At 51.2% G+C, this 22,852-nt stretch overlaps 1 protein-coding gene across 3 annotated transcripts in view; it reads left to right on the top strand.

Moving 5' to 3' along the window:
• CFDP1 (craniofacial development protein 1) overlaps positions 1-18,602 on the top strand; it is a 66,406-nt gene extending 47,804 nt beyond the window's left edge. The window contains exons 6-7 of one of the 3 annotated variants that reach the window (XM_080637400.1): positions 11,906-12,064; positions 18,005-18,602. In XM_080637400.1, the coding sequence (XP_080493526.1) occupies positions 11,906-12,064; positions 18,005-18,095 (250 nt within the window). In that variant the 3' untranslated portion in view covers positions 18,096-18,602. Of the gene's footprint in view, positions 1-11,905; positions 12,065-12,144; positions 12,251-12,556; positions 12,739-18,004 lie in introns of those variants that run through there. The other 2 variants (XM_080637399.1, XM_080637401.1) reach the window with 2 other exon arrangements.
• Positions 18,603-22,852: the final 4,250 nt, after the last annotated feature.

Below are 22,852 nucleotides of genomic sequence, written 5' to 3'. Positions count from 1 at the left end.
CGTTTCTCTGCCCATTAAAACCGGGTCCGCACACTGGTCTGGAGGTCTCATCATAACCAAGACATTCCCTGCGTACCTCAGGGCTGCTCCCAACTGGAATCATGAACAGAAGATCTGCTGTTAGACAAAGGAGGAAGGAGTCAGCCTCTGAAGAGAGGAGGAATTTCTCTTCTGTTTGCCAGCAGTTTTTTTCTAACTAATATTTTTTTTTAAGATTGGTCACCAATTAATCCATGCCGGTTTGCAGACAAAGCTGTCAACGTTTTTAAGGTGGCACAGTGAAATTACTTCAGTGCTGTTGGTTCTAGCAGCTTGGAATGTTCTCAAACAAATGCCTTTTAAGATGAAAATGGCCTGTGCTTGGTCCCAGCCCAGAGTTGTGGTCGTTACCAGTTTATTTGAAACATCTCAACTGAACCCAGTAAAGTCAGTGAGAGCTGCAAGTGTTTGAAAGTCAAGTCATACTTATTTCCTTGGTTAAATATGGGCATAATACAGGGTGTTACTCTAAAATGCTTCAGCGTGTGACCCAAAATGTAGCTCAGCAAGCATGTTAGATGCCACAGCAACTGACTTGCAGTAGCTTCTGCAGCTTTCAGGTCATTGACCTGCTAGTCATGGGTACCAAAAGCATCATGCCTTCTTGCTTTTACTTTTTGCCCTTGCCTGCTGCTGGGGTGTGAGATGCCTCACAGCCACATAGGAATGCAAGCTCATTGGCAACTTTTGTGTGTGTGTGTATACATTTTTGCTTATATCTGTGCATTGGATCAGAAGAGAGAATAGTAGAGCACCTTTCCTTCCCACACACAGTTAAAGCTTTCTGAAAGGCATTTCTCCACCATTTCTCAGTGGCAACACTAAGATGCCAAATTAAATGTAGCCCAGTACCTTGAAGTGAGGTAGGTGTGCTCTATCTGTGGTGGTGTAGCAAAATCCATCTGAAACTGGCATATTTATTGTCCCAAAACACGTACAGAACTTCAGAGTAACATAAAATACATATGAAGAGCATGCATGATATTTTTCAATATAAAGAATAAACAAAAGTGGTGCTTTGCAGGTTGAATTTAGTTCATGTGGGAACAGTTTTGGGAGTTTGTGTGCATGTACATGATCCTTCAGTGGCAGAAGCAGGTCTGGTTTGCGTTGTGTGGATGCCCTGGGTGGAGGAGAGCTCACGTGAGGAGTTACTTCATCTTCCAGCTGGGAAGGGGCAATTCCATCAGCATTTGGCCACAGCGGCGGTGCTATGCTGAGTTTAACAGGGGTGTAGCTCTGGCTACAGACCAAGTTACTGGTCCTTACCCATCAGCCAAGCATCAGACAGGGCTGGTTAGTGCTGAGTTGGACTCAATGTCTTCATAGTATCAAAAGTCATTTGAATGCTACAGCTCTTTCAATTAAGCTCCTGTTGAGCTCCATACGCAGATACTGTAGTGTAGTTGGCTGGGTCTGCTACTGAAACAGCTTGGGTCTGTGCTCCAGGCTGGAGAGGAGCCAGAGTGAGCCGAGGTCTCCACACAATGTCACACTGATTAGGAGGGTGCAAGATTTTGTTTTTTCTAAAATGGTTCTGCCAGTACAGCCCAGAGGGCAGCTGCAGTTACACCAGTACAAAGAGGCCTTATGCCACTCTGATTTGTCCCCAGCTCGGGGGCAGGCAGGGATGCTGCAGGGAGTACCTTTATCCTGCAGTAACAGCCCGTGCGTGACATGCGCTGCCCCGCTACACAAGTGAAACTTTATTTTGCTGATAACCACCCCATAGCAACTCTGTCTCAGAGGCCCAAGGAAAATATTCTGCTTCCTCTTGCTGTTAGGAAGCGGGTTCTCCACGGTGGCAGTCCTTTCACAAAGGGTTTGGTCCTGCGCAGGAAACCCTTGTCTGTTCCATAATGAGCCCTTCCTGCTGATACGGGGGCGTGCCTGAGCCAGCTCCCCGAGAACTGATGCGCTTCTTGATGAGTATGTCCTCCAAAGCCTACAAAAAGGGAGTCCAGCCCTTCAGAGGTGGGTGCAGACCCAGATGCTATGGGATGAGACCTGCATGAGGAAAGGCCAGCTCTGGCACAGCTGTGCACCTCTGCTATTCCTGCTGCTCTCTGCCAGTCCTGAGCCAAAGCATCCCCTCTCTCCCCTGCTCAGCAAATTTGCCTGTTGGTATACATGGAGACCTGAATCTGGTTTTATTCCTGGAATAACTATAGAATCCTGGAATGGTTTGGGTTGGAAAGGACCTTAAGATAATCCAGTTCCACCCCCTATGCTGTGGACAGGGACACTTCACACTAGACCATGTTGCCCAAGGCTCTGTCCAACCTGGCCTTGAACACCACCAGGGATGGAGCATTTACCACATCTTTGGGCAACCTGTTCCAGTGCCTCACCACCCAGTGCCTCACACACAACTATGTTCACGTGCACAGCATTACTCTGTGTTCTCCAACCTGGGAGGCAGACTGGAGAACAGGGTAGTACCATATCTGTGCTGTCCTGTTTCAGAGCAAGGCAGCACTTAGGTCTGTTTTTCCAGCCCTGCACTTTGGAAAGGGCTATCCCACAGAATTCATGACATGGAGATGAGCATGAAATATCTGTATGCCTTGGAGAGTACACCAGAAAACAAGTCACTAACTGGAGTCCCTGCTGGCACCCCATGGTGGGATGCTCTGCCAGCCCCTTTCTCACCTGCTGTGTGGGTTTTGCTGTTGGTAAGGTGGTGCTGTAACACTTATTTCCCTCCTGAAGGTGAGCTGCACTCTGCCAGAGCAAAGCAGCGTCATGCAACTTGTAAGTTGCATCACAACTCACTGTGCTGAATTAATAACAAATCCAGCAATAAACCAGTAGCTGAAATACTGCTCTTTGGTGGCCGTTGCTCACTGCTGCTGGGAGGTGGGAGTGACATGTTTTTACCCCTGTGACAAGCCTCTGTTTCCCTACAGGCTGTATTTAGGCACAAACACATCCAGAATCAACTGTGCTCATTACAAGCTCTGCCACTGCTTGCTGCAACCCTCACCAAGGCATGACCACACATGCATTTAGTCTGTCATATCTGCCCTTGCTCTCCACACTGATGGAAACCACATCATCTCGGGCCAGGCTTCGATTGCCGGGCTGCTGGGGTGTAGCAGTCTGGCTGTCCTTGCCTGGCAGTGCCTTTTGTCTCTGTCAAACTGTTTTCCACACAGACTCTGGCTATGGGAAAGGAGAACTATCACTCTCGCTTCTCAAGAGGTTACACCTTCTCTTATGTATGTATCTGACATGTTTTAACAATAGTCGTGCGTTGTGCTGTGATCCTGGATCACCTCCTCAGCTCAGTAGAGTGGTGTCAAAGACTTCCTGGGAACGGAAACAAGCTGTGAGCGTCAGAGTTCGTGTAGGGGTGTTCACCATGAGGCTGTCCTGAGGTCTTAGGGATGTAGGGTGACATCAGAAACTAGAAGGACCTGGGGCTCAGCTTAGCTCTTCAGATTTTGCTGGCTTGCTTTCCAGCAGTAGTGATGACAAAGACACTTAAGGTTAAATTGTGTGGGCAAGCCTGAACAGAAGCCCAAGAGTTAAGTCATGCCATCAGCTCAAAACCCACAGTTTAGGCTGGTGCTACTGCAGTCAAACCAGCCACCTTCTGCAGGGGTAACTGGACTCAGAGGATTTCACCAGGAGCTGCTGGCTGCTTCTTGTCAGTGAAGCCCCCTGTGCAGCAGCAGTAAGTCTGTTGGCAGGATTGCAGGTGGGGTAACTATGTTTTGCCAGGGCACTTGTGTCTCTTACTACCTTTGGACATAGGTAGCACTGTAACACATAGGTGCTGGGACATAGGTGTAGGATGAAGGTGCCGTGCAGCAGCACCAAATGGGGTTTGCCCCAGTTACGGCTGCTTTGCCATGATGGTTTAGTGCATGTTACTTTTCAGTGTGCAAGAAGCTCTGTGATCCTCACTACAAAGATCTGGGTTTATAACTCTGCCTCAAAAGTCACTGCTACCCCTGGAGCACTTCAGGCAGGTTCTTTGGCTTGGTTTATACATGCTCTAGGGCGCAAATGCTGGGTGGGTATCTGCTACCAGCTCAGCCAGTGGAGCATATGCACAGGCACCACTACCTGAGTTGGCAGCGAGTTCCCTAGCCAGGCAGTGGGAATTGGGCTGTCCTCTTCCAGCCAGCCTGCTCTGTGTTCATTCAGTCCTGGCCACTGCCCTCTGACCAGAATCACCACCACCCTGCCAACCCTCCAGCAGCATCCACCGTGCTTTTTTTATCTGCATTTCCTCCTCACTTGCTTTTTGTTTTTTTTTTTTCCACGTGGGTTTTCAGTGTTTGTTCATCATATGGGAGGCTTTCTTGTTTGTTGTTTTTAACTACCTGTTGTGACAGTGAGGGCTGAGAACAAGCTGGGCTGCTCTTTGTATCCATTCGAGTGCCCATTCAGGGAGCGATGCTGAGTAGTGGGGAGGGGAATAAAAAAAGGAATGTGATTAGGTTTTGCCTGGGAGATGCTTCTGTTCTTGGCCAGTTACACAGCGTGAGGGATGGGAAGAGCTGGTTGGTTTTAGTGTCTGAAGAGGAAGACCTGTTCTATCATTTTAGGAAGGGTTCCTTCAAGCTGGCAATACCAGCCACCATCATTCTGCTGCTGACTGCTCCATCTTGCCTGACTGCCCTGACCTTGAGGAGCAGGTAGCACCCTGATTCCCTTTCTGCCATGTACCACTTTTCCTCCCCACCATCATTTTCACTTCTCTTTGAGGAAGAGGGTCTGGAGAGGCTAAGGGTGAACAGCAGAGCTGGCATACGGGCCACCAGCCAGGTGTCTGCATACATCCTCGTGCAGTGTCTCACACCAGGTTGTCATTTGAAGGGAGGCCAGCAGGGTGGGTGACCCATGGTGCGCTGAGCAGGAATCTTCCACGTTGCTAAAATGAAAGTATTTAATGGCTGCAGGAGTTGCCCAGCTCTGGTTAGTTTGTATGAGAACCATTTCCTGATGTTAAGGGAACTATTCAGCTTTACAGCACTTTGTGGCAGGAATAGTTATAACTATTTACAAAACCTTGTGCTCTCCCTTTTACCGAATGGCAATTTCTCACCTGCCATTAAAGTGCTTGGGGTGACAGCAATAGAGCTGCTATTGCTGTACTGGAAGTAAATATCGGTTGGTGGACACACTGGAGGAAAGGCATGGAATCCAGAGAGACCTGAACAGGCGTGAGAGGTAGAACTGTACAGACCTCATGAAGTTCAGCAAGGGCAATTGTAAGGTCCTGCACTGGGTCGGACAATCACAAACACAGGCTGCATGGATAATGGGTTGAGAGCAGCCCTGAGGAGAAAGACTTGGGGGTGTTGGGTGATGAGAAGCTCCCCATGACCCAGCTTCAGTGTGTGCTTGAGCCCAGAACCCCTCCACATGCTGGGCTGCACCCTCAGAGCGTGAGCAGGAGGTCAAGGGAGAGGATTCTCCCCCTCTGCTCCTCTCTGGGGAGACTCCCCCTGCAGTCCTGCATCCAGCTGTGGAGCAGCAACACAAGAGGGACGTGGAGCTGTTGGAGCAAGTCCGGAGGAGGCCAAGGAGGTGCTGTGAGGGCTGGAGCAGCTCTGCTCTGGAGCCAGACAGAGAGAGCTGGGCTTGTTCAGCCTGGAGAAGAAAGAGAAAGCTCTGAGGAGAACTTAGAGCAGCTTCCAGTGCCTAAAGGTGCTACAAGAAAGCTGGAGAGGGGCTTTGGACAAGCGCCTGTAGGGACAGGACAAGGGGGAATGGCTTTAACCTGACAGAGGGGAGATTGAGGTGAGATCTCAGGAAGAAATTCTTTCCTGTGAGGGTGCTGAGGCCCTGGCACAGGTTGCCCAGAGAAGCTGTGGCTGCCCCATCCCTGGCAGCGTTCAAGGCCAGGTTGGACGGGGCTTGGAACAACGTGGTCTAGTGGAAGGTGTCCCTGTCTGCGGCAGGGGTTGGAACTGGAGGAGTTTTAAGGTCCTTTCCAACCCGGGATTCTATGAAATATTGCAGGCTCCAGTGGGGAAGGGAGGTAGCAGGAGAGGGGCTGCAGGACAGCCTGAGCCTAATGATGAAGGTAGAACTTTCAGTCCTGCATGGCCTGGGGTGCCATCTTTCTGCATGCAGTGACGTTTACTCACCAGCATGCTATTCTGCTAGTGGGATCTGGTGTGCTGCTCTGCCTTGCAGGGAGCCAGCAGGGAAACGTTTTGTGTTACAGCTGATATTTGAGTTGGGTTCTTCTGCTTGAAGATTTGCAAAGCTGTTCAGCCATGCTGAAGAAGACCTGCGAGCAGATGCCTTCTGCTTGTCTTCTTGTGCCAGACATTGGCAGGATCCTTGCCTGTTGCAATCGTCTAATCATCTAATGCACAACAAAAACTGGCTATTCTAGTTCTAAACCTCCTTGAAAGTGGATTATTTTAGCCTGTGCTTGTAACCTGCAGTTTTGATGGTAAAGGTGATTTCTTTGTTAAGCTGTGTACAGAGGCTGGGGCAGGAGACACGGGGTCTTGCCTGGCCTTGCAAGATTTTCTTCTGATGAAATCATGTCACCTCTGTGAGTCCCGATTTATTTCTGCGAAAAGAAAGGTTGCTCTGCAGTGCCTCATGCAGAGTCACCAGATGCTTTGGATGGAAGGTGGTAGAGTGCCCAGCACCAAACTGTCTCTCCTCTGGGAAGTGCAAATCCTGCAGTGAGGCCAGAGAAGATGCCCCACTCTTACAAACTGAGCTCTTAAAAAGTATTGCTAGAAGATGGAATTAGGACCTTCATGCTACAGCAGTTGCTGTCCTGCACAACAAGGAGGATGATAGAAGGCAGATGGAGAAGCACTGCAGGTTTTGTGGTTTCCACACTCCTGTGGAGCCAGCAGAAACAGAACAGCAGAGGGTTTGTGATCCCCAAGGGTGGAGGTCAAGGCTGGAGCTGGGAATGCTGCTAGCTCTTTGATCAACACATGAGTACGTGTCCTGTGGGCACCCTTCGGTTATTGGAGTTGGGCAGCATGAACTGTCACAGCTACTCCTGCCATCTGCTGCTAGTCCCTGCCTGCTTCTGGCTATCAGCTTGATCTTTTGCGGCCAACTTACACTGGTTCAGCTGCTAAATTGTCTCCATGAGTACTTCCCCCACTGATACTCTTCAGCAGCTGCAGCATGGGTGTTATGAATGGCAGAGTCTGTTTGTGAGGACACCCGAGATCCACTGTGTCAAGGGAAACGTGAAGGCAAACGAGGAACAGCACAGAAGGACCAGCACAAAGCTCTGCCTTTGTGTAGCAATAATCATCTGCACGGATCAGGAAAGGAAATAACTGGCTTGGCAGCAGCAGAGCACATAGATACCTCTGAATCACAGGCTCGACATGAGTCAACGCTATCACACGGTTGTGAAAAGGCACACGTCATAGGAGGCCATGTAAGGAGTTGCATGCTTCACAAGGCATCTGAAGTATTCCTCCTTCTCCTAGTGCCAGTAAAGCCGTGGCTGGAGCCCTTTCTTTCCCATTTTAGATGCTATATTTCAAGGAAGATGTAGGCCAATAGCAGAGAGTTCGGGGAGAGCAGCAAGAGTGGTCAGAGGGCTGGAAACCATGAGGAATAAGAAAAGCTTGGAAGGACGTGAGATTGTTTAGTCTGGTGAATAAGCTTAGCAGGGCAGGAGAAGGAAAAGCTTTCAAAGACATAAAAGGCTGCTGCGAAAAGTGAGGGAATGGGCTGTTCTTAGTAGCCCCTAGGAAGAAGATAACCAGTCATAGGATGAGCAAGGAAATTTAGTCATTGGGGAAAACTTAATGTAAGTGAAAAGGCTGATGAAGTACTGAAACCTCTACTACGTGTGGGTTTGGTGTCAGGAGGCCTTCAGAGCACCCATCTCTGGAACTCATCTTGCTTTGGCTGGCAGGATGCACTACAAGACCTTTGTAGCCCTGTCTTCCTATTGCTTGAAGATTATTTTATAAAGCTTTGATGAAGTCTGCCTCTTTGGAAGCAGGCACGCATTTCTCAGACGCTGCCAACCTTACAAGAAAGACAGCAGGCATTACATGTGACAGTGACACTTTATCATTGGTATAGCAGCCACTTTCCAAGGTCCAGGTTGGGCTGCAGGCTCATTGTCAAGGACAGAAACACAGAGTGTGTTCAGCTATGGTGGAACAGCAAAGGAGCCCTTGGCTTGCTGCTTGTCCCTGTGTGCAGCCACAGCAGGTGACGTACAGACATGGTCTTTGTCCTGAAGACGTTAGATGGGTGCAGGGAAGTCCCTTCACTGAAGGCAGAGCTTCCCAGCATGTTGATTTGCTGGTTCAGCTGCTGACTTCGGCTGTGCTTTTTAATCATGGAAAGGAGGAGCTTGTCTTTGTGTCCTAAATGGGTGATTGTCCTGATCCTCATCGCTGGGATCCATTATGTCTTATCAAATTACTTTCTCTCCTTTAAATACCTTAGTGATTAAAGATGCCCCAGCAGATACCCTTCATGAGTACAGAAAGGGTAATAATTCCTCCTATTGGCACTGAATGCAATTAATCAGGCCCCTTTACTTGCTTTTTAAATGAATGAGGCATTTAAGGCCAAGCAAGTTTTTAATCGGACTTTAATGTTTCTCATTTACTTCGTTTTGGCACAAGAGTAGGAATTTCCACCCCCAGGTTTGCTGCTGGATTTATTCAGGGTGATGAAAGGCTCAGCATGGAGTGAAGGCTCAGCAGCAGACTCAGACATGTCCTTCAGCCTCTGCCTGGCCCCGTCTCGTTGCCTGACAAACAGCACAGGACCAAAAGTTGTTGGGGCTGGAGGAGAGCTGGGTCATCCAGCCCAAGGCCTATCTCCAGCATGGAGCTGACACCAGCTATTTAGCAGTGTTTTTGGAGTAGTGATCAACACAAGGGTGCAACATAGCCTGCCCTTTTTGGTCAGGTTCCCTTGCCTTGAAGGAACTGTTGACTTGCAGGTATTGTGGCTGTCTGAATGTCTGTTGATGAGGGTCCACGTTCGTAACTTAGACTCTGTAGCTTCAAACATGGGGTGAATTGTATCTTTTAAGATGTGCTCCTGAGATCCATGGCCAAGAGGAAATAGAGGGGCCTTGAGCACTGTTACAGATAGATGTGTGCATGTAGACATTGTTAATTTATGCCAGGAATTACTACGGAAGAAAAGGTATGTGATAAGCATGCAGCTTGCAGCTCCTGCTCCCTGCTGTGGAGCCAGCACTGCTGTTGCTTCCACCTCTTGCCATGAACCATCGTGCCTTTGGTTCCCTTCCCTCCTGTATATCCTCCACTGTGGTTTGGGAACAGTAGTTGCCTGTGGGCATGTCCCAGTCTGTGTTTCATGCAGGGACGTGTGTGGCAGCCCAGCCTGGCCGATTGGCCCCGTCCCGACTTGGCTCTTCCCCTTGGCAGCTGACAGGTGGAGGGGAAGAAGAAAAGGCATCAGTATCAGCATGTGTGAGCCTGCCTTTTCGCCTCCTTGTCACTCTGCAGGGCAGGCATTTCTCTGACACCCAGGAGAGATCTTGAAACAGCTTCACATGGGATTTCCAGGTGTGTGCTGTGTCTTATGCAGAGATAGGCCTGTTTGTAGTACAGCTGTATGATTGGCTGTAGGCTTCCACCTGCAGAAGAGTTGGTGGGTGCAGCTGAGATGTTGAGATGGCTCTTATACCACTGGGGTTCTCTGCCCAAAAAACCACTTAGGAGACATCTAGGGACATGGGACAACACCCTCCATTTCTGCACCTCTGCTTCTCCCACTTCAAAGGTTGGCAAAATTGAAAGCAGAAGTATATCTGGAAAGTTAAATGCATCCAGAGGAACGTGTTATTGAATACCTTCCTTGTGTTAAACACCTTCTGCCTGCCAGGCTTGGGGGAGAGGAGCAGTGCCAGCTGGAACAGCCCTAGCACTTCTCTACATCTGTCTCAGGGCATCTTTAAGTGTTACGCTAAACCCCAAGGCCTTGCAGTAAGGAGCTGCCGTGCACAAGCACCAAGCTTTGCTGTCCGGGTGGCTGCTCAGCCGGGAGTGCCACAGGGGATGCTTGCCCAATATTTTGTTTGGTTTTGCCTTCTTCCTTGTCATATCTCCACCTCTCAATCCCTCCAACATGAACATGCATCTGACGCTGGGCTTGGTGGTTGTGCAAGGCTCATGTGTAGTTCTGAATGACCAGATGTGGAAACCAAATCTCTCCAGTGTTATCTTGTGCTGAGAAGATCTTTGCACATTTTTTACCCCGTGCACCACTTTCCTGCTACTGCAGATAAGGATATTTGAAGCCATCATGTCTCGAAAGGGAAGGGAGAATCAGAGGCTAAGTGAGGATCAAGGTTTTATTGCATGATCATGATGTGAAGAGCTGTAAACATCTTGATGAAACATTCAGAGATAAAAGTGCACCCAGGTCGCTCTCTCTGTCCCTCAGAGTGAAAAGTGTTGGCTGGCACTGCGGTGGGCAGGAACTGAAAGAAAGAAGAGAGACAGGTCCTGGGCCATTTCTGCTCCTCTGGCTGGGTGTATGAGCAGGGGCAGGTATCTTTGTCCAAGGGTTATAGAGCCTGCCAAAATGACCTTAATCCAGGGTTTGTAGCCCAAATATCTCTCTTATCAGGCAGCTGCAACCTGAAGTCACTATGGGCAGCCATTCTTGCATTGAGAATCTTCTGGCTGAGACTTTAAAAGACATAATTTTCTTTGATTTAATTCCATATAAACTGCAGAATTATTTTCCTTTAGAGGCTTGCAAATTATGGAAGCATAAACCATGCTAATGATCCGATAAGGACAGCTTTGGATATGTTCCCAAGAACAGCTACCCCTGGGCAGGAGTGTGCTTGGAGAGTACTGATGGAGAGCAGTCTGCCACACTCACCTGGCTGCTTTCCCTTCTGTAGGCCCCCCTCCCCGAATTCCTCCATCTCTGAGGAACGAGAATCATTTCCTCTCCAGCTTCTTGCAGAGGCAAAGGCCTTGCAGACCTGAAGGTATCTCTGGAATGTGTGTAAACACTGAGTTCAATGGGATGATGTTTGCCCCCCTTTCCTGGGGGAGTTTACAAAGGGTTAATACCAGTTTGTTTTACCAGTTTCTAGCCTGGGAATTGTCTTCCTTAGAAGGCAACCTGGCTGACCTGAGTCCCCATGTATGCATTTCCCAGCATAAAGGAGAGATTCGGGGGCCCTGCCACATGGGTGTTATTTCAATCTTCTAGAAGCAAGGAGCTGAAAGACCAAGTTGGTCTCCTGCTAAACAGGGCTCTGGGAGATGGTAATTCAGATGTAAATTCATTATGGTGTATGAGTGTGTTACTAATGAGACCCACCTGGGCTCCAAAGTACTGTTGAATTTAGAATAAGCAGCAGCAACCTGAACCTAAAGCTAGACAAAATTAAGTTGAAAACAAATGCATTAATACCAACGAAATGGTTAATTCATAAATCTGTTGTCAACGCTGATGACGCACTGAGGCTGGGTCCCTTCCAGAAAACAACAGTTTAAACTGAAGACAAAGAGCTGGGCTTAGCACGGAGGTGATCAGTGAAATGGCTTGGCCTGATATATACAAGGGGTCAAACTAGATGATTTAATGATCTCTTTTGGCCTGAAAGCTTTCTGTTCTCTTAAGGAGATAAATGAAAAAGCCCTTTCACATAAAGCGAGCATTTGAGATATGTGTCAAATGAGCTCTGCTGCTTCCAGGGGAAGGGGGAAGCAGAATCTGCAGGAAGCATGACCTTGCTGCCTCCAGGCTGCCTAAAGTTGATGGCCATCTGTTTAGTAGCGGTGGCTCACCACCATCAATGTCACCACTCTCACGCATGACGTTCTTCAGCTCCATTTTTAATTGCTCTCTCCCTGCTTTTAAGTGACATTTTCTCCCTTATCTCCATCAGGGTGAAAAGGCCAAGTGGTATGAGCAGTCTCCTGGGGAAAATTGGCTCCAAAAAGCAGAAGATGAGCACACTGGAGAAATCTAAACTGGACTGGGAGAACTTCAAGGAGGAAGAGGGGATTGTGGAGGAGCTGGCGATCCATAACCGAGGGAAAGATGGGTAAGAGGGACTTTACCTAATAGTAGTGCAGCATTTCCCACCACTTCCTATACAAGTAAGAACTCCATCACTTCCTGCAGAGAGAGTTCAGCAAACCTGTGGGATTGACCAAGGATTTATTCTTGGGATATATAAAGGCAGTAGCTGCTCTGAGTATCACAGGGAGATGAGTAAGCCTGCAAGCACCTATCAATCTGCAGACAAACTGGTGAGTTCTTTCAAACTTAAACAGGGGAGATTTAGGTTAGATGTAAGGAAGGAATTCTTTATTGTGAGTGATGAGACACTGGAACAGGCTGCGTAAGGAAGCTGTGAATGCTCCGTCCCTGGCAGTGTTCAGGGTCAGGTTGGATGGGGCCTTGAGCAACCTGGTCTAGTGGAAGGTGTCCCTGCCTGTGACAGGGGGTTGGAACTGGATGAGCTTTTCAGTCCCTTCCAACCCAAGTCCACCTAAAGTAGAGTTTGGCTGTGCTTTATCTTCTCTCCTATTAGTGGCACAGATACAGCAGGAACTGGTCTAATACAGCACTCCCATGAGGAGACACTGTTGCCTTTGCCCTGTCTCAAATTGGTACGTATGTTCTTTGTTCCATTCTTCAAGTGACACATTCCAGCTGCCTCTGCCCTCTCTCCTCCAAACCCAGAACAGCTGGCAAGGTGCATTAAAGATTATGGCAGCACTGGGTGTTGATTGTGTGCATCAAGCAATGTTCACTCCAATGAAGTTAATGGAAGTATCGTAAAAGTAAATGGCGATGCTGTAAATAAAACAGACAGCTAATAACATGCACTGCAGGAAAGAGTAATAAGATCAGAAGTGGTGTTTCCACTACAGCTGCTTTGCTAAGCTCTGGTAAAACACAACCGGCTTAGTGGACAGCTCATAAAATGTATTTTTATTTTAAGCTGTTCTTTTACTCTGCAGAAAAAACTCAAAGCTTCTGCATTCCAGAATTACAAATCCTATTTGTATTTCAAATAGGTACTTCATAATTCCTGTGGTTTTTTCAGTTTGGTCTTGCACCCTTCCACAACACCCCTGCTCCATCAGATCTGCCCTGATGGGTTTCTGAACACTTGCCCTTGCACAAGTAGAGCAATTCATTAGGAGTGCTGGAGGGGGTCGGGTGTTCCTGGAAGATCTCTCAAATCCAAGTTGGTGAGTGATTTATGTCGTGAACAGGTGTGGCAGAGCACCAGATCACTGCTGATGCTGTCTGCAGCATGGCTAACACTGCGGTCAGAGCCCCATACACAAGGCCCCATTGAAATGGCCCATGCCAGAAGTTTGGAGGCAGAGCCAGGCTGTGTACCAGGCTCTGAAATGGAGGAGGGTGATCTTTTCCCATGAAGCTCCATCAGGAGCTGCAGGCTGCTTTGTGAGAGCCCACTTCCAGAGAAGTGTTTCTGTCTGTGGCACCTGGCGGCTTGTCCCGATGGGACATGGAGTGAGAATTTGCCCTGTGCGGATGTCCTGTGTGGGTGCCAAATGTGGTAACGGCTTTGGGCCTTCACTGCTATGGATTGGGCTGGTGGTGGTAGTACCATCATTAAAAGCCAGACCATCTCCTTTCAAATGTTGGTACACACCATTTCTTTCTGCAGCCAGTGGAATCAGCCTGACTCTCAGCTGGACTGTACACACCCCAGATAGGCCAGGCTGCCCTGCATGAGTGTTCTGTGGCATCTCTTGCTTGTTCAAACCCAGTATGTTGACCTTTCCTGGGCAGTGCTGTTACCTTTCCCACCCTAGACAAGCAGGACAGCTTGATTTTCACACCTAGTAAACCGCTCCGGAGACACTAACATAATGAAGGCTGAAGAAGGGATTAGCATGTTGAAAAGATGAGCAAAGCAGAGCAGCAGTATTTAAGAGCATCTGTAAGCCTGAGAGCTTTAGGTTTTGCTGCCTGTCACATCCCAGGCTGGAAAATCCACTGGGCTTTATTGTTAATCAGGTTTCGTCATTAAACTAATGAGAAACGTTTGAGATGGTGTGCTAATTTTAGCCACTCTTTACAAATCTGTTTGTGCCAGTCAGGCATGTAATGTGAGGGGATCAACTGAGTACCTGCTCACTATGAATTATTTCCACCTTCAAGGTGTGAGGCATGCTGCAGTTACAAGAGCAGCCAGCCTGCCCGGGGAGCCAGAGCACACAGACACCACTGCTGCCTGCTTCAGGTCACTTTGCAGGAGAGCCTGTTGTCCCTTTTACAGCTACCTCTTCGCCTTTAATAACATAGGCTCTGCTCAGTCTACAGTGAGCAATCATTTACCCATCTCTATAAAAACTGTAAGGAGCCGTTGTTAACCCTTCAACCCAGGCAGGAGGGAGTGGGTGCTGCCTTTAATCCCTGGTGCGGACGTATGTTAGAAACCTCTGTCCTGCTTTGTAACTAACAGTCTGCCTGACCAGGACAGCCACAACCTGCTCCTGGAGCTGTCTGCTGGATGCCACACGTGCCTGCACAGTGCAGGGATGATCCATGCATGTCTCAAGGAAGGCAAGAGGCATTTCTTTTTACTCAGAAGGGAAGGCAGGATGAATTTCTTTTTTCTGGTAGCCTTGCAGAAGTTGCTGTTCACAGCCCAGAGCTCCTCGTGCATTGGACCTCTCCAACCCGTCTCTGGGACTGTGGCACATTTCCGAAGCTGTTGCTGGTTATCAGCTGGCCACAGCCTGGCCTCAGGTTCCCGAGGCAGAGGGAATGTGTGCTGCCCTGTGGCAGTGCCCACCCCTGCCTCTGATTTTCCATCCCTCTTATCACAAGCTCCATACAGTGATTTGCATTGCCCCTGCAGCAAGATCTGGGTTTGTGCAGATTGTGTCAGATCCTGAGGGCCTGTCCTGGATTTGACAGGAGGATGAAGTAAGGAGCAGAGGCAGCTGTCCCCTTTGCTGTTGATCTCTCTGATGAGCTTTATAAATGGAAATATGAAGCGGCCTCTTAATTGGGCCACCTTTGTAGGGCAGGCCCAGTGGGGAGCAGCCCTGGGCCGGCCCTGTGTGCTCGTGACTGGTGGTGCCTGGCAGGGGAGAGGCAGCACCAGTGAAACCCTCCCCAGAGCAGTTTGCAACTGCCCTGGTTAGCAGGGACAGCCTCTTCTCCCCACAGATTTACCTTCCTCCTCTGTGGATCAAGCCGCCCTGTTTCCACACGGGCTGATAATTTACAGGAAACTATTGATTCAGGTAGCAAAGGTTATTTAGATAAGTGCAGGACAGGTGTTTGTGCCTCACTCGTGCTCTTTACACTGCCATTTGGCATGGCCTTGCTGTCAGTTGCACAGAGCCAAGCTGGGAACCAGAGGTGGAGCTGTGGCTCAGGTGCAGGGTTTGGGTTGCAGAGGGTGCTTGTGCCACCACTGCAGAGCTGCTGCTTCTCTGCTTGTGTCCATCAGCACCTCCAGCCTCTGTGTGCATGTTGTACGGCCAGCTAGGCTTGTTCCCAGGCTGCCTGCCCCATGGAACCCCTGTGTATGCACAGCAGTGCCCTGCAGGGTCTACTCCAGCCCCTACGGTGTTATTCTGTGGCTGGCCAAGGACAACGCCATGGGGTAACCTACTCCATGCACAGCTGCCTCTGTGCCAGTGAGACCACATTCCTGGTTCATGATCTGTATCTGTCCCCCGGGAGCCAGTCCCTGCCCACCAGAGGCACAGCAGCTGAGGAGGAGGAAGAGGAAGGCACTGACCTGTTGCTGGGGTTGGGAGAACGCTGTTGCAGAGGGGCTTAAAGAACTTCAAAATCAGTAGCTCAGGGTGTTGCTGCCCAAGCATTAGGGGTGCTCCCAGGTTGCCAGCAGTAACCCCTGTCCCTTGCCTTCCAAGCTGTGGTTGTGGTCTGTGTTCAGCTGCAGAGGGGGAGGAAAACCACACGCCCAGCAATATGACACACTAATATTCAATGTGACCCTTCCGACTTCCTTCCTGTGGCCTCTCCAAGCCCGGTCCCAGGATGCAGGTCACCTCCCTGCTTGTGGGGATGAAGGGAAGCAACACTCCCCTGCCTGCCTTTCCTGAACCAGCGTGGGGAGGGGGCCACGGCTCTCAGCCCAACTTCTGACAGCGAGGGGTGCAGAAAAATACCTCCTCACAGCCAGCACATCATCTGCATTACACCCCTGCCCTCGCACCCGGCAGAGATGAGCTGACCCAGCTGCATCAGCTGCGATGGGGCATGGGGTGGCAGCAGGGATGTGCAGGGCTGTTCATCCACTCAGGGGAATCACTCTCTGAAATTAATTCGGATTAATTCATTTCCAGTGATGCCTGGGTGGGCAGGAGCACCAGGGCTGTCCCTTGGAGCAAGGGTGAAGGCACCCTGGTGGTGGAGCACATTCAGTGCCAGTTCAATGTATGTAGCATCAAGCAGACCTCATTACCAAAGGTAGATGAGGCCCTAAATGAGAGGGATTGCTGCTGGTGGTGGAAAGGGGCTTCAGCCTTCCCATGCAGGTGGGTGTTAGGCACATCCGTGCATGCTGCCCACCACCCTGGAGCCTAGAAAATCTGCAGATGCTCATCTTCCCTGCAGCCTTCAGTCTTGCTTTCAAGCAGAAGGCTTCTCTGGTTAGCAGGCACCAGCTGCAGGGAAAGCAGTGACCGGCAAAGAGAAGCCAAATGCATGGAGCGTAATGACCTTGTCATGACAGCCGAGTGCTTGCCGCCCTGGAACAAATGCAGAACAATTGTGATGATTCAATTACAGCTCCTGTTTTGAATTGCAATTTCACTCCCTCTGTAGGTTAATTAGTAGCACAGCCCCGGGCTATCTGTGGCAAGGGTTGCAGCAAAGTACATTAAAATTCATCTTCATGCCATTAATGAGTGGCAGGGTGCTTTTCCACGTGCAGGCATGCTTGCTTTCTTCCTTGCAGCACTCAGGTGCTGTGCTGAGAGGGAGAGCTAAATGCTCAGCAGCAGTTATGAGCTGATTTTTGGCAGGGAAACCCCTGGGCTGAATCTCTGAGCTGCTGCAGGCTTGCTGGGTTATGATGTTTGTGTCCCTAATGTTCCCTGTGCCTGTTACCAGCTTGTATTGTGGCTTGTGTTGCTGTGGTTGGGTTTGAAATGCTTTACAGGGTCACCTGGGCACAAAGGAGGAGCGTCAGAGCTGCCTCTCTGCCAAGGACCTTCCCTGAGCCAGTTCAAGTTGTTTGTGAACGATGCATCCAGTTCTGGGGCCCCTAACACAAGAAGGATGTGGGCCTGTTGGATCAAGTCCAGAGGAGGTCGTGGAGGTGCTCCAGGGCTAGAGCACCTCTGGTTGGAGAAAGGCTGAGAGAGCTGGGCTTGTCCATCCTGGAAAAGAGAATGCTCTGGGGAGCTCCAGTGCCTAAAGGAGCTACAGGAAACCTGGAGAGGGGCTTTGGACAAGGACCTGTAGGAACAGAAAAAGGGGGAATGGGTTTAACCTGACAGAGGGGAGACTGAGATGAGATCTGAGAAAGTTCTTCCCTATGAGGGTGGTGAGGCCCTGGCACAGGTTGCCCAGAGAAGCTGTGGCTGCCCCATCTCTGGCAGTGTTCAAGGCCAGGTTGGATGGGGCTTGGAGTGGAAGGTGTCCCTGCCTGTGACAGGGGGTTGGAACTGGATGAGCTTTTTGGTCCCTTCCAACCCAAACCAGTGTAGGGTTCTGATTTCTCAGCCGCTAGAGGAGAGCTGGAGCCAGAACCAGCCAGTCCGTACCTCCAGCCTGCAGGATCCCTTCACCCCAGGCTTGTGTGAGTCCCCCAGGGGACACCCAGCAGGCCACAGAGCAGTTCTCGTGTCTGTGGGAGACATTCAGTGCACTGATCAGCTCATGGAGAGAGAGGGAGGGAGGCAGATGATGCCTTCCCTCCCTGCTCTTAACTTTGGGTCGGCTGTGCCCCAAGGCTGGGAGCAGCACTGGCTGCAACAGGCACTGCTTAACAGCCTCTGCCTCCCTGCAGGTACATCGAGAGGAAAGCATTCCTGGAGCGCGTGGATCACAGGCAGTTTGAAATCGAACGTGACCTGAGACTGAGCAGGATGAAGCCCTAAGTGCTGTATATGGCTGCAGGGGATCCTGCTCCCTTCTGTGCCCGAGTGCTGGTTGGGGGCTGCCAGCCACTGCTGGACAACCGAGCATGGAAACCTCTACCCAAGACTCAGCCTGTATGGTTCAATGTACAGGCTTTTCCTTTTAATGCAATAGTTCAGGGAGGGTATTAGTCTGTGGGAAGGGGCCGCTTTGAGGGTTAAATGGCTCGGAAGGTGATAGAAGGATGGGATTCTGGCAGCAGCTTTCCATGGAGAAGATATGGTGGCACCCATCCTTTGCCAACCCTAGGTGCTTCTGGCAGCAGGAGGAACTGTGAGGGCTGAGGGGGTGCCAGCATATTCAGCTCTGAGAGTGGAGCTGCGGGGAGGTTTAATGGGTGCTGTGTAGCTGCGTGCTGGAGCCCTTCTCCCAGCCCTGCCAGCCCCACAGCCTCCCTGCCCCACCACGCTGTGCTCTTGCCTGGACAAAGCTGAACTGTCTCTACTTGCTTATGGGGTCTGATAATGCGGGGGGGGGTGGGGTGGGGTGCGTGTTAAGCAAGCTGATTGTCGTGGGTTCAGCAGTAGTAGTCATTTATGAAGAAATCCTTCCTTGTTCATGCTGTCTAGAAGATGGGAGCAGCTGCAGCAGGCAGGATGGGCCAGGATCTGAGCATTCATGTGAATAAAAGTATTCCACCCTGACACTCTTGCATGCTGGTTTGTGTGGGAATCAGAGGACAGAGAAATTAACAGTTGCATACGGTAAGAAGTGTCTGATGGTGATAGTGAAAATCCCTGTTTAGAGGTGGGATTAAATGCAGAATTGGGGGTTGATGGGGACAATGTAGTCATCCTGTAGTGATGCTGCAGGAGTGAGGAATCTCTTCCACAGCACAGCCACACGGGGACATTCAGCGAGTGAAGCTGCCTGGGAGGGCAGACAGAGGTGCCTGGGTGTGGAGCAGACGGAGCTGGAGGCCAGCAGCACACTGTCATCCTGCCATTTCTCTGATCTGGAGCTGAGTTTGGCAGTTCCCAGTGTTTGTCCCATACAGGTCCTTCGAGTAGAGGTGCCTTTCCCCATGGGATGCTCGGAGCCTGCTCGGTGGGCAGCCCGTGCTGGTGCTGTAGCAGGGGGAAAAGTGACACCAGCCCCATCCTGCCTGCTAACAGGCTGAGCAATGCTGTACTGGCCCCTTGCCCACGGCACTGAGCATGGTCTCAGCTTTGGACTCACGTGTCAGCTGCTGAGTCAGCCCTTGCTCTGTGGCTGTGTTGCAGGATAGATGAGAACAAAACACCACGTGCTGGGGGGAGCTGCAGCCTGTTCCATACAGAATCAGCTGTTACAGACCTGCTTCAACGAGCCTGAAATTGGACACAAACAAAACGAGGGGGTGATGACAGGTTTTCATCTCAAAACACTCCCAAGCCAGTTGCTGCTTTGGTTTTGGTTGCAAAAACCACCGGAGTCCCCATCCAGGGCACTGTTGTGGGGAGGTTTCACCTCGGGGCTCCTGGATGGCAGATGCAACAGGGAAACCTTTGGAGAGCCCAAAGGCCAAAGGCACCAAACCCAGCCCTGCTCTTAAAAGTCCCGAAGAGCTCCAGGCTGTGTCTGGAGAGGGCCCTGCAGCAGCACCAGCCTCTGGGTGGCATGGGGGAATGCCTTTGTATTTCCACACACACTAGCAGTGTGTTAGTGGGATCTGGCCAGTGCAGCCTTCACAGGCATGATGGTAAACTGGGAAAATGAGTGACTCCCAGTTTACAGGACCCTGCCTGCCAGCCCCAGCTCTGCTCTCCAGAAGAGCTCCAGCCTCTCTGGGGTTTTTCTTTCCCTTCAGCTGAGCAAGTGTGGAAAATTTTGAAGTCTTGGAAGCAACCTGACCTGCTGGAAAAGCGCAGATCCATGGCCATGGCCAAGAGCCTCGGCTTGCCTCTCTGCCAGGCTCCCCAATCCCGGAATCCTGGAGGTGAGCTAGGCTGTGGTACCAGCGCCCAGCCCAGCAAGCCTGGACAGGGTCTGCGGGATGGCCGGTGGCAGCCTCAGCCTGGGGCTGGTTCCTGGCTTCTTTCGCATGAGCTCCCAAGTGTCCCACGTTTTTGCTTGGTTGGATCATGTATTCTTCGCCTCTCTTTCCTGAAGATGAGGAGTGATTTACAGGTCTCCAGAAAACACAGCTTGGCTGCTTAGGAAGGAAAAACAAAAAGCCAAACCCCCCCAGCTCCTCTTGCTATTTCCATTCCCAGTCGCCTTCCCACGAAGGGGGGTGGCCCGGTTCCCGGCCAGCCCTCGGCATCCCGGCCAGCCCTGAGCACCCTGGAAGGAGACTGGAGATGGTGCAGGAGATGCAGGTCCTTCTTTTGAGATGTTCCCACCTTGAGCCATCCTCTCCAGGAAGCTCCATGTGTCCTCTGTGGATCAGAACCCACTCAGGGCATTTGCTAGGGATAACTCTGGCACTGCAAGGAGTCCCTCATGGCCCCGAGGGTCACCTCATCCCGAGGAGCTCCCCCTTCCCTGCCTGCCTGAAGGGGCCCCTTGTGTGGCTGCGCCCCAGACAAGGCAGTGATTGTGTCTGTGTGCCCCATCGGTCAGGGGCCATGCTCTGGAGCTAGGCCATCCTCAAGCCTGTGATGGGATTCTGGGCTGGCCAGGCTGCCATGGGGCAAAGTGTGGCTGGCCCCAGGAGGCACCTCCCTGCTGTGGGGCAGCAGTTCTCCATGGGGACCTGGTGCTGGGAAGGGCTGATGAAGCTGGGGGCACCACATCCTCTTCCCCAAGCTGCTGCTTTCAGCTTCTCCCACCTCTTTTACCTGAAGCAATGTGTGATCCAGCAGCACAGCGTGGCTGCGGTAAGTGCAGGACTAATGGGGAGTAATGGGGTGGTTTGTGGGTCTTCCACCCATCTGAGGGTCCCCACTTGGGGCATCCTCACACACTAGTGGGTGCTGGCACTGGTGTTTGAGGGTTAGCCAGCAGTGGTGGCACAGCCAAGCCCTCACTGGAGGATGAACAGGGAGATGAACAGAGCCACTACTGTTGGGGCAGCCCTAAACCCATGCTCCACCTCAGCTTTTCAGGAGATGACGGGGTGCCCCGCTGTCCTGTTCCCACACTCCTGCGCCCTGGAAAAGAGAGCAGTCTCCTCTGCAGCTTAAAACCAACCCTGCACCATCGAGAGGCATGGGGATAAATCTTTGTTGTGATCCTGTTGGGTCCCGTGATAATACAAGCCAAGAGAAATGTCCTCATTATTTCCAGAATATTGAAAGCTAATAAATCCCGTCCTGCCTTACAGGATTTATTTCTCTGTTCATTGCTAGGAGACTCAGTCCCGTGTAATCCTATTGCTGCTCCAGGAGGCGGGAGGCAGCTTCCTGAAGCACAGCCCTGGCAGGGCTGCAGGAAAGTGCTGCAGGCAGGAGCAGGCAGCTCCAGCCAAAGCCTCTGTTTCCCACTGGGGATGGCTCCAGCTCCTCCAGTGTGCCCCCTTTCCCGGGATGTCCCACTGTACCAAAGCTGTGCCCCAGGTGTGGGATCACTGCAACACATCCCATCTTGGTGGTTGGGGCATAGCAGGGTCAATGGGGCATTAATCACCAATTAGCCAATTAACCTGGCACAGCACCACTCACCTGCTCCTCCCATCCCATGCATGCCCACTCTGCGCCCATTAACCTCCACTTTGTGGTCCTCCAACATATTTCCACGCCAGGAAAAGTCAGGCTAGGCATAGGAACAACAGCAGCAGCCTGCCTGGTGCAGAGCTGGCTCGCTGAACACCAGGGACTCTCCCAGAGACAGTGACGGGCACATGAATATGGCTGGAAATTTTGCCACTGAAGCGTCTTCCATAGCAACCGTTGCTGGGGCAACCTGCATCCCAAGCAGGATCCATCCCAAAACCCCTAACCCTGCATCCGCCATAGCTGGTGGAGAATCAGGGTGTGAGACTCTCACCATACCCCACTGCCAGCAACCAGCCACAGCACCAACCTGGCTTTGAGCATCCCCAGCGCCACAGGGCCCTTTTAATGCTCCACTTCCAATCCTCTTTTCTGGCATTTCATTTTCTTAGAAGTTGGAGAAGCCTCAGGGAGGCCTGTTGGTGCCTGTCACCCAACGGGTACTCGGCTGCAGAAGCAGGGGGATGCAGGAGCTATTGCCAGCAGATGCATTTGGCTCCAATGCACCTAAAATGGCCAGGATTGAGGATTGACAGGGGATGCTTTGATCCCTTCACAAGGAGGGTGGGAAATAAAAGCCCTGCTGCTTTTAAATACCAAAGCAAGGAGCTTGTGGCTCCTCAGCACCCACCTGAAGCCACGCGGTGGCAGAATCATCCCAGGGATCCCAAGAGACATCCTTGCTGCCGGCCCAGCAGAACCTCACCAGGCTCAAGGGCTCCGAAGCAAACACACCGTGGCCTCGTGGGATCGACTGCGGAGCCCGGAGCCCATCCCAGGGCTGCTCACGGGGCTCATTCCCTGCACTGTCACCGCTGCCACTGGCAAGAGGAAACCACAGTCCTCCAGCTGCGCCGCTGGGGTGGCTGTGGTTTGCGGTGCAACCGCAGCCCCTGTGCCAGATATCTCCTACCCCCGGCTGTGCCTCGATTTCCCCTTCTGCCAGCAATGCACTGGGGATCCTGCCTCCAAGCAGGGGATGGTATGGGGAGGTTGCTGGTGCCAGGGGATGGTGGTGGTGGCTCTCGGGGAGCAGAACAAGCCTTGCTTTCTGTGGTGGTGCACATGTTTGCAGTGTGGCC

Source organism: Psittacula echo (genome assembly GCF_963264785.1).
Source record: "Psittacula echo genome assembly, chromosome: Z".
Classification (NCBI taxonomy): Eukaryota; Metazoa; Chordata; class Aves; order Psittaciformes; family Psittacidae; genus Psittacula; species Psittacula echo.
The sequence above is the reverse complement of the archived record's forward strand: the minus strand, read 5'-3'. Positions and strand labels throughout refer to the sequence as shown.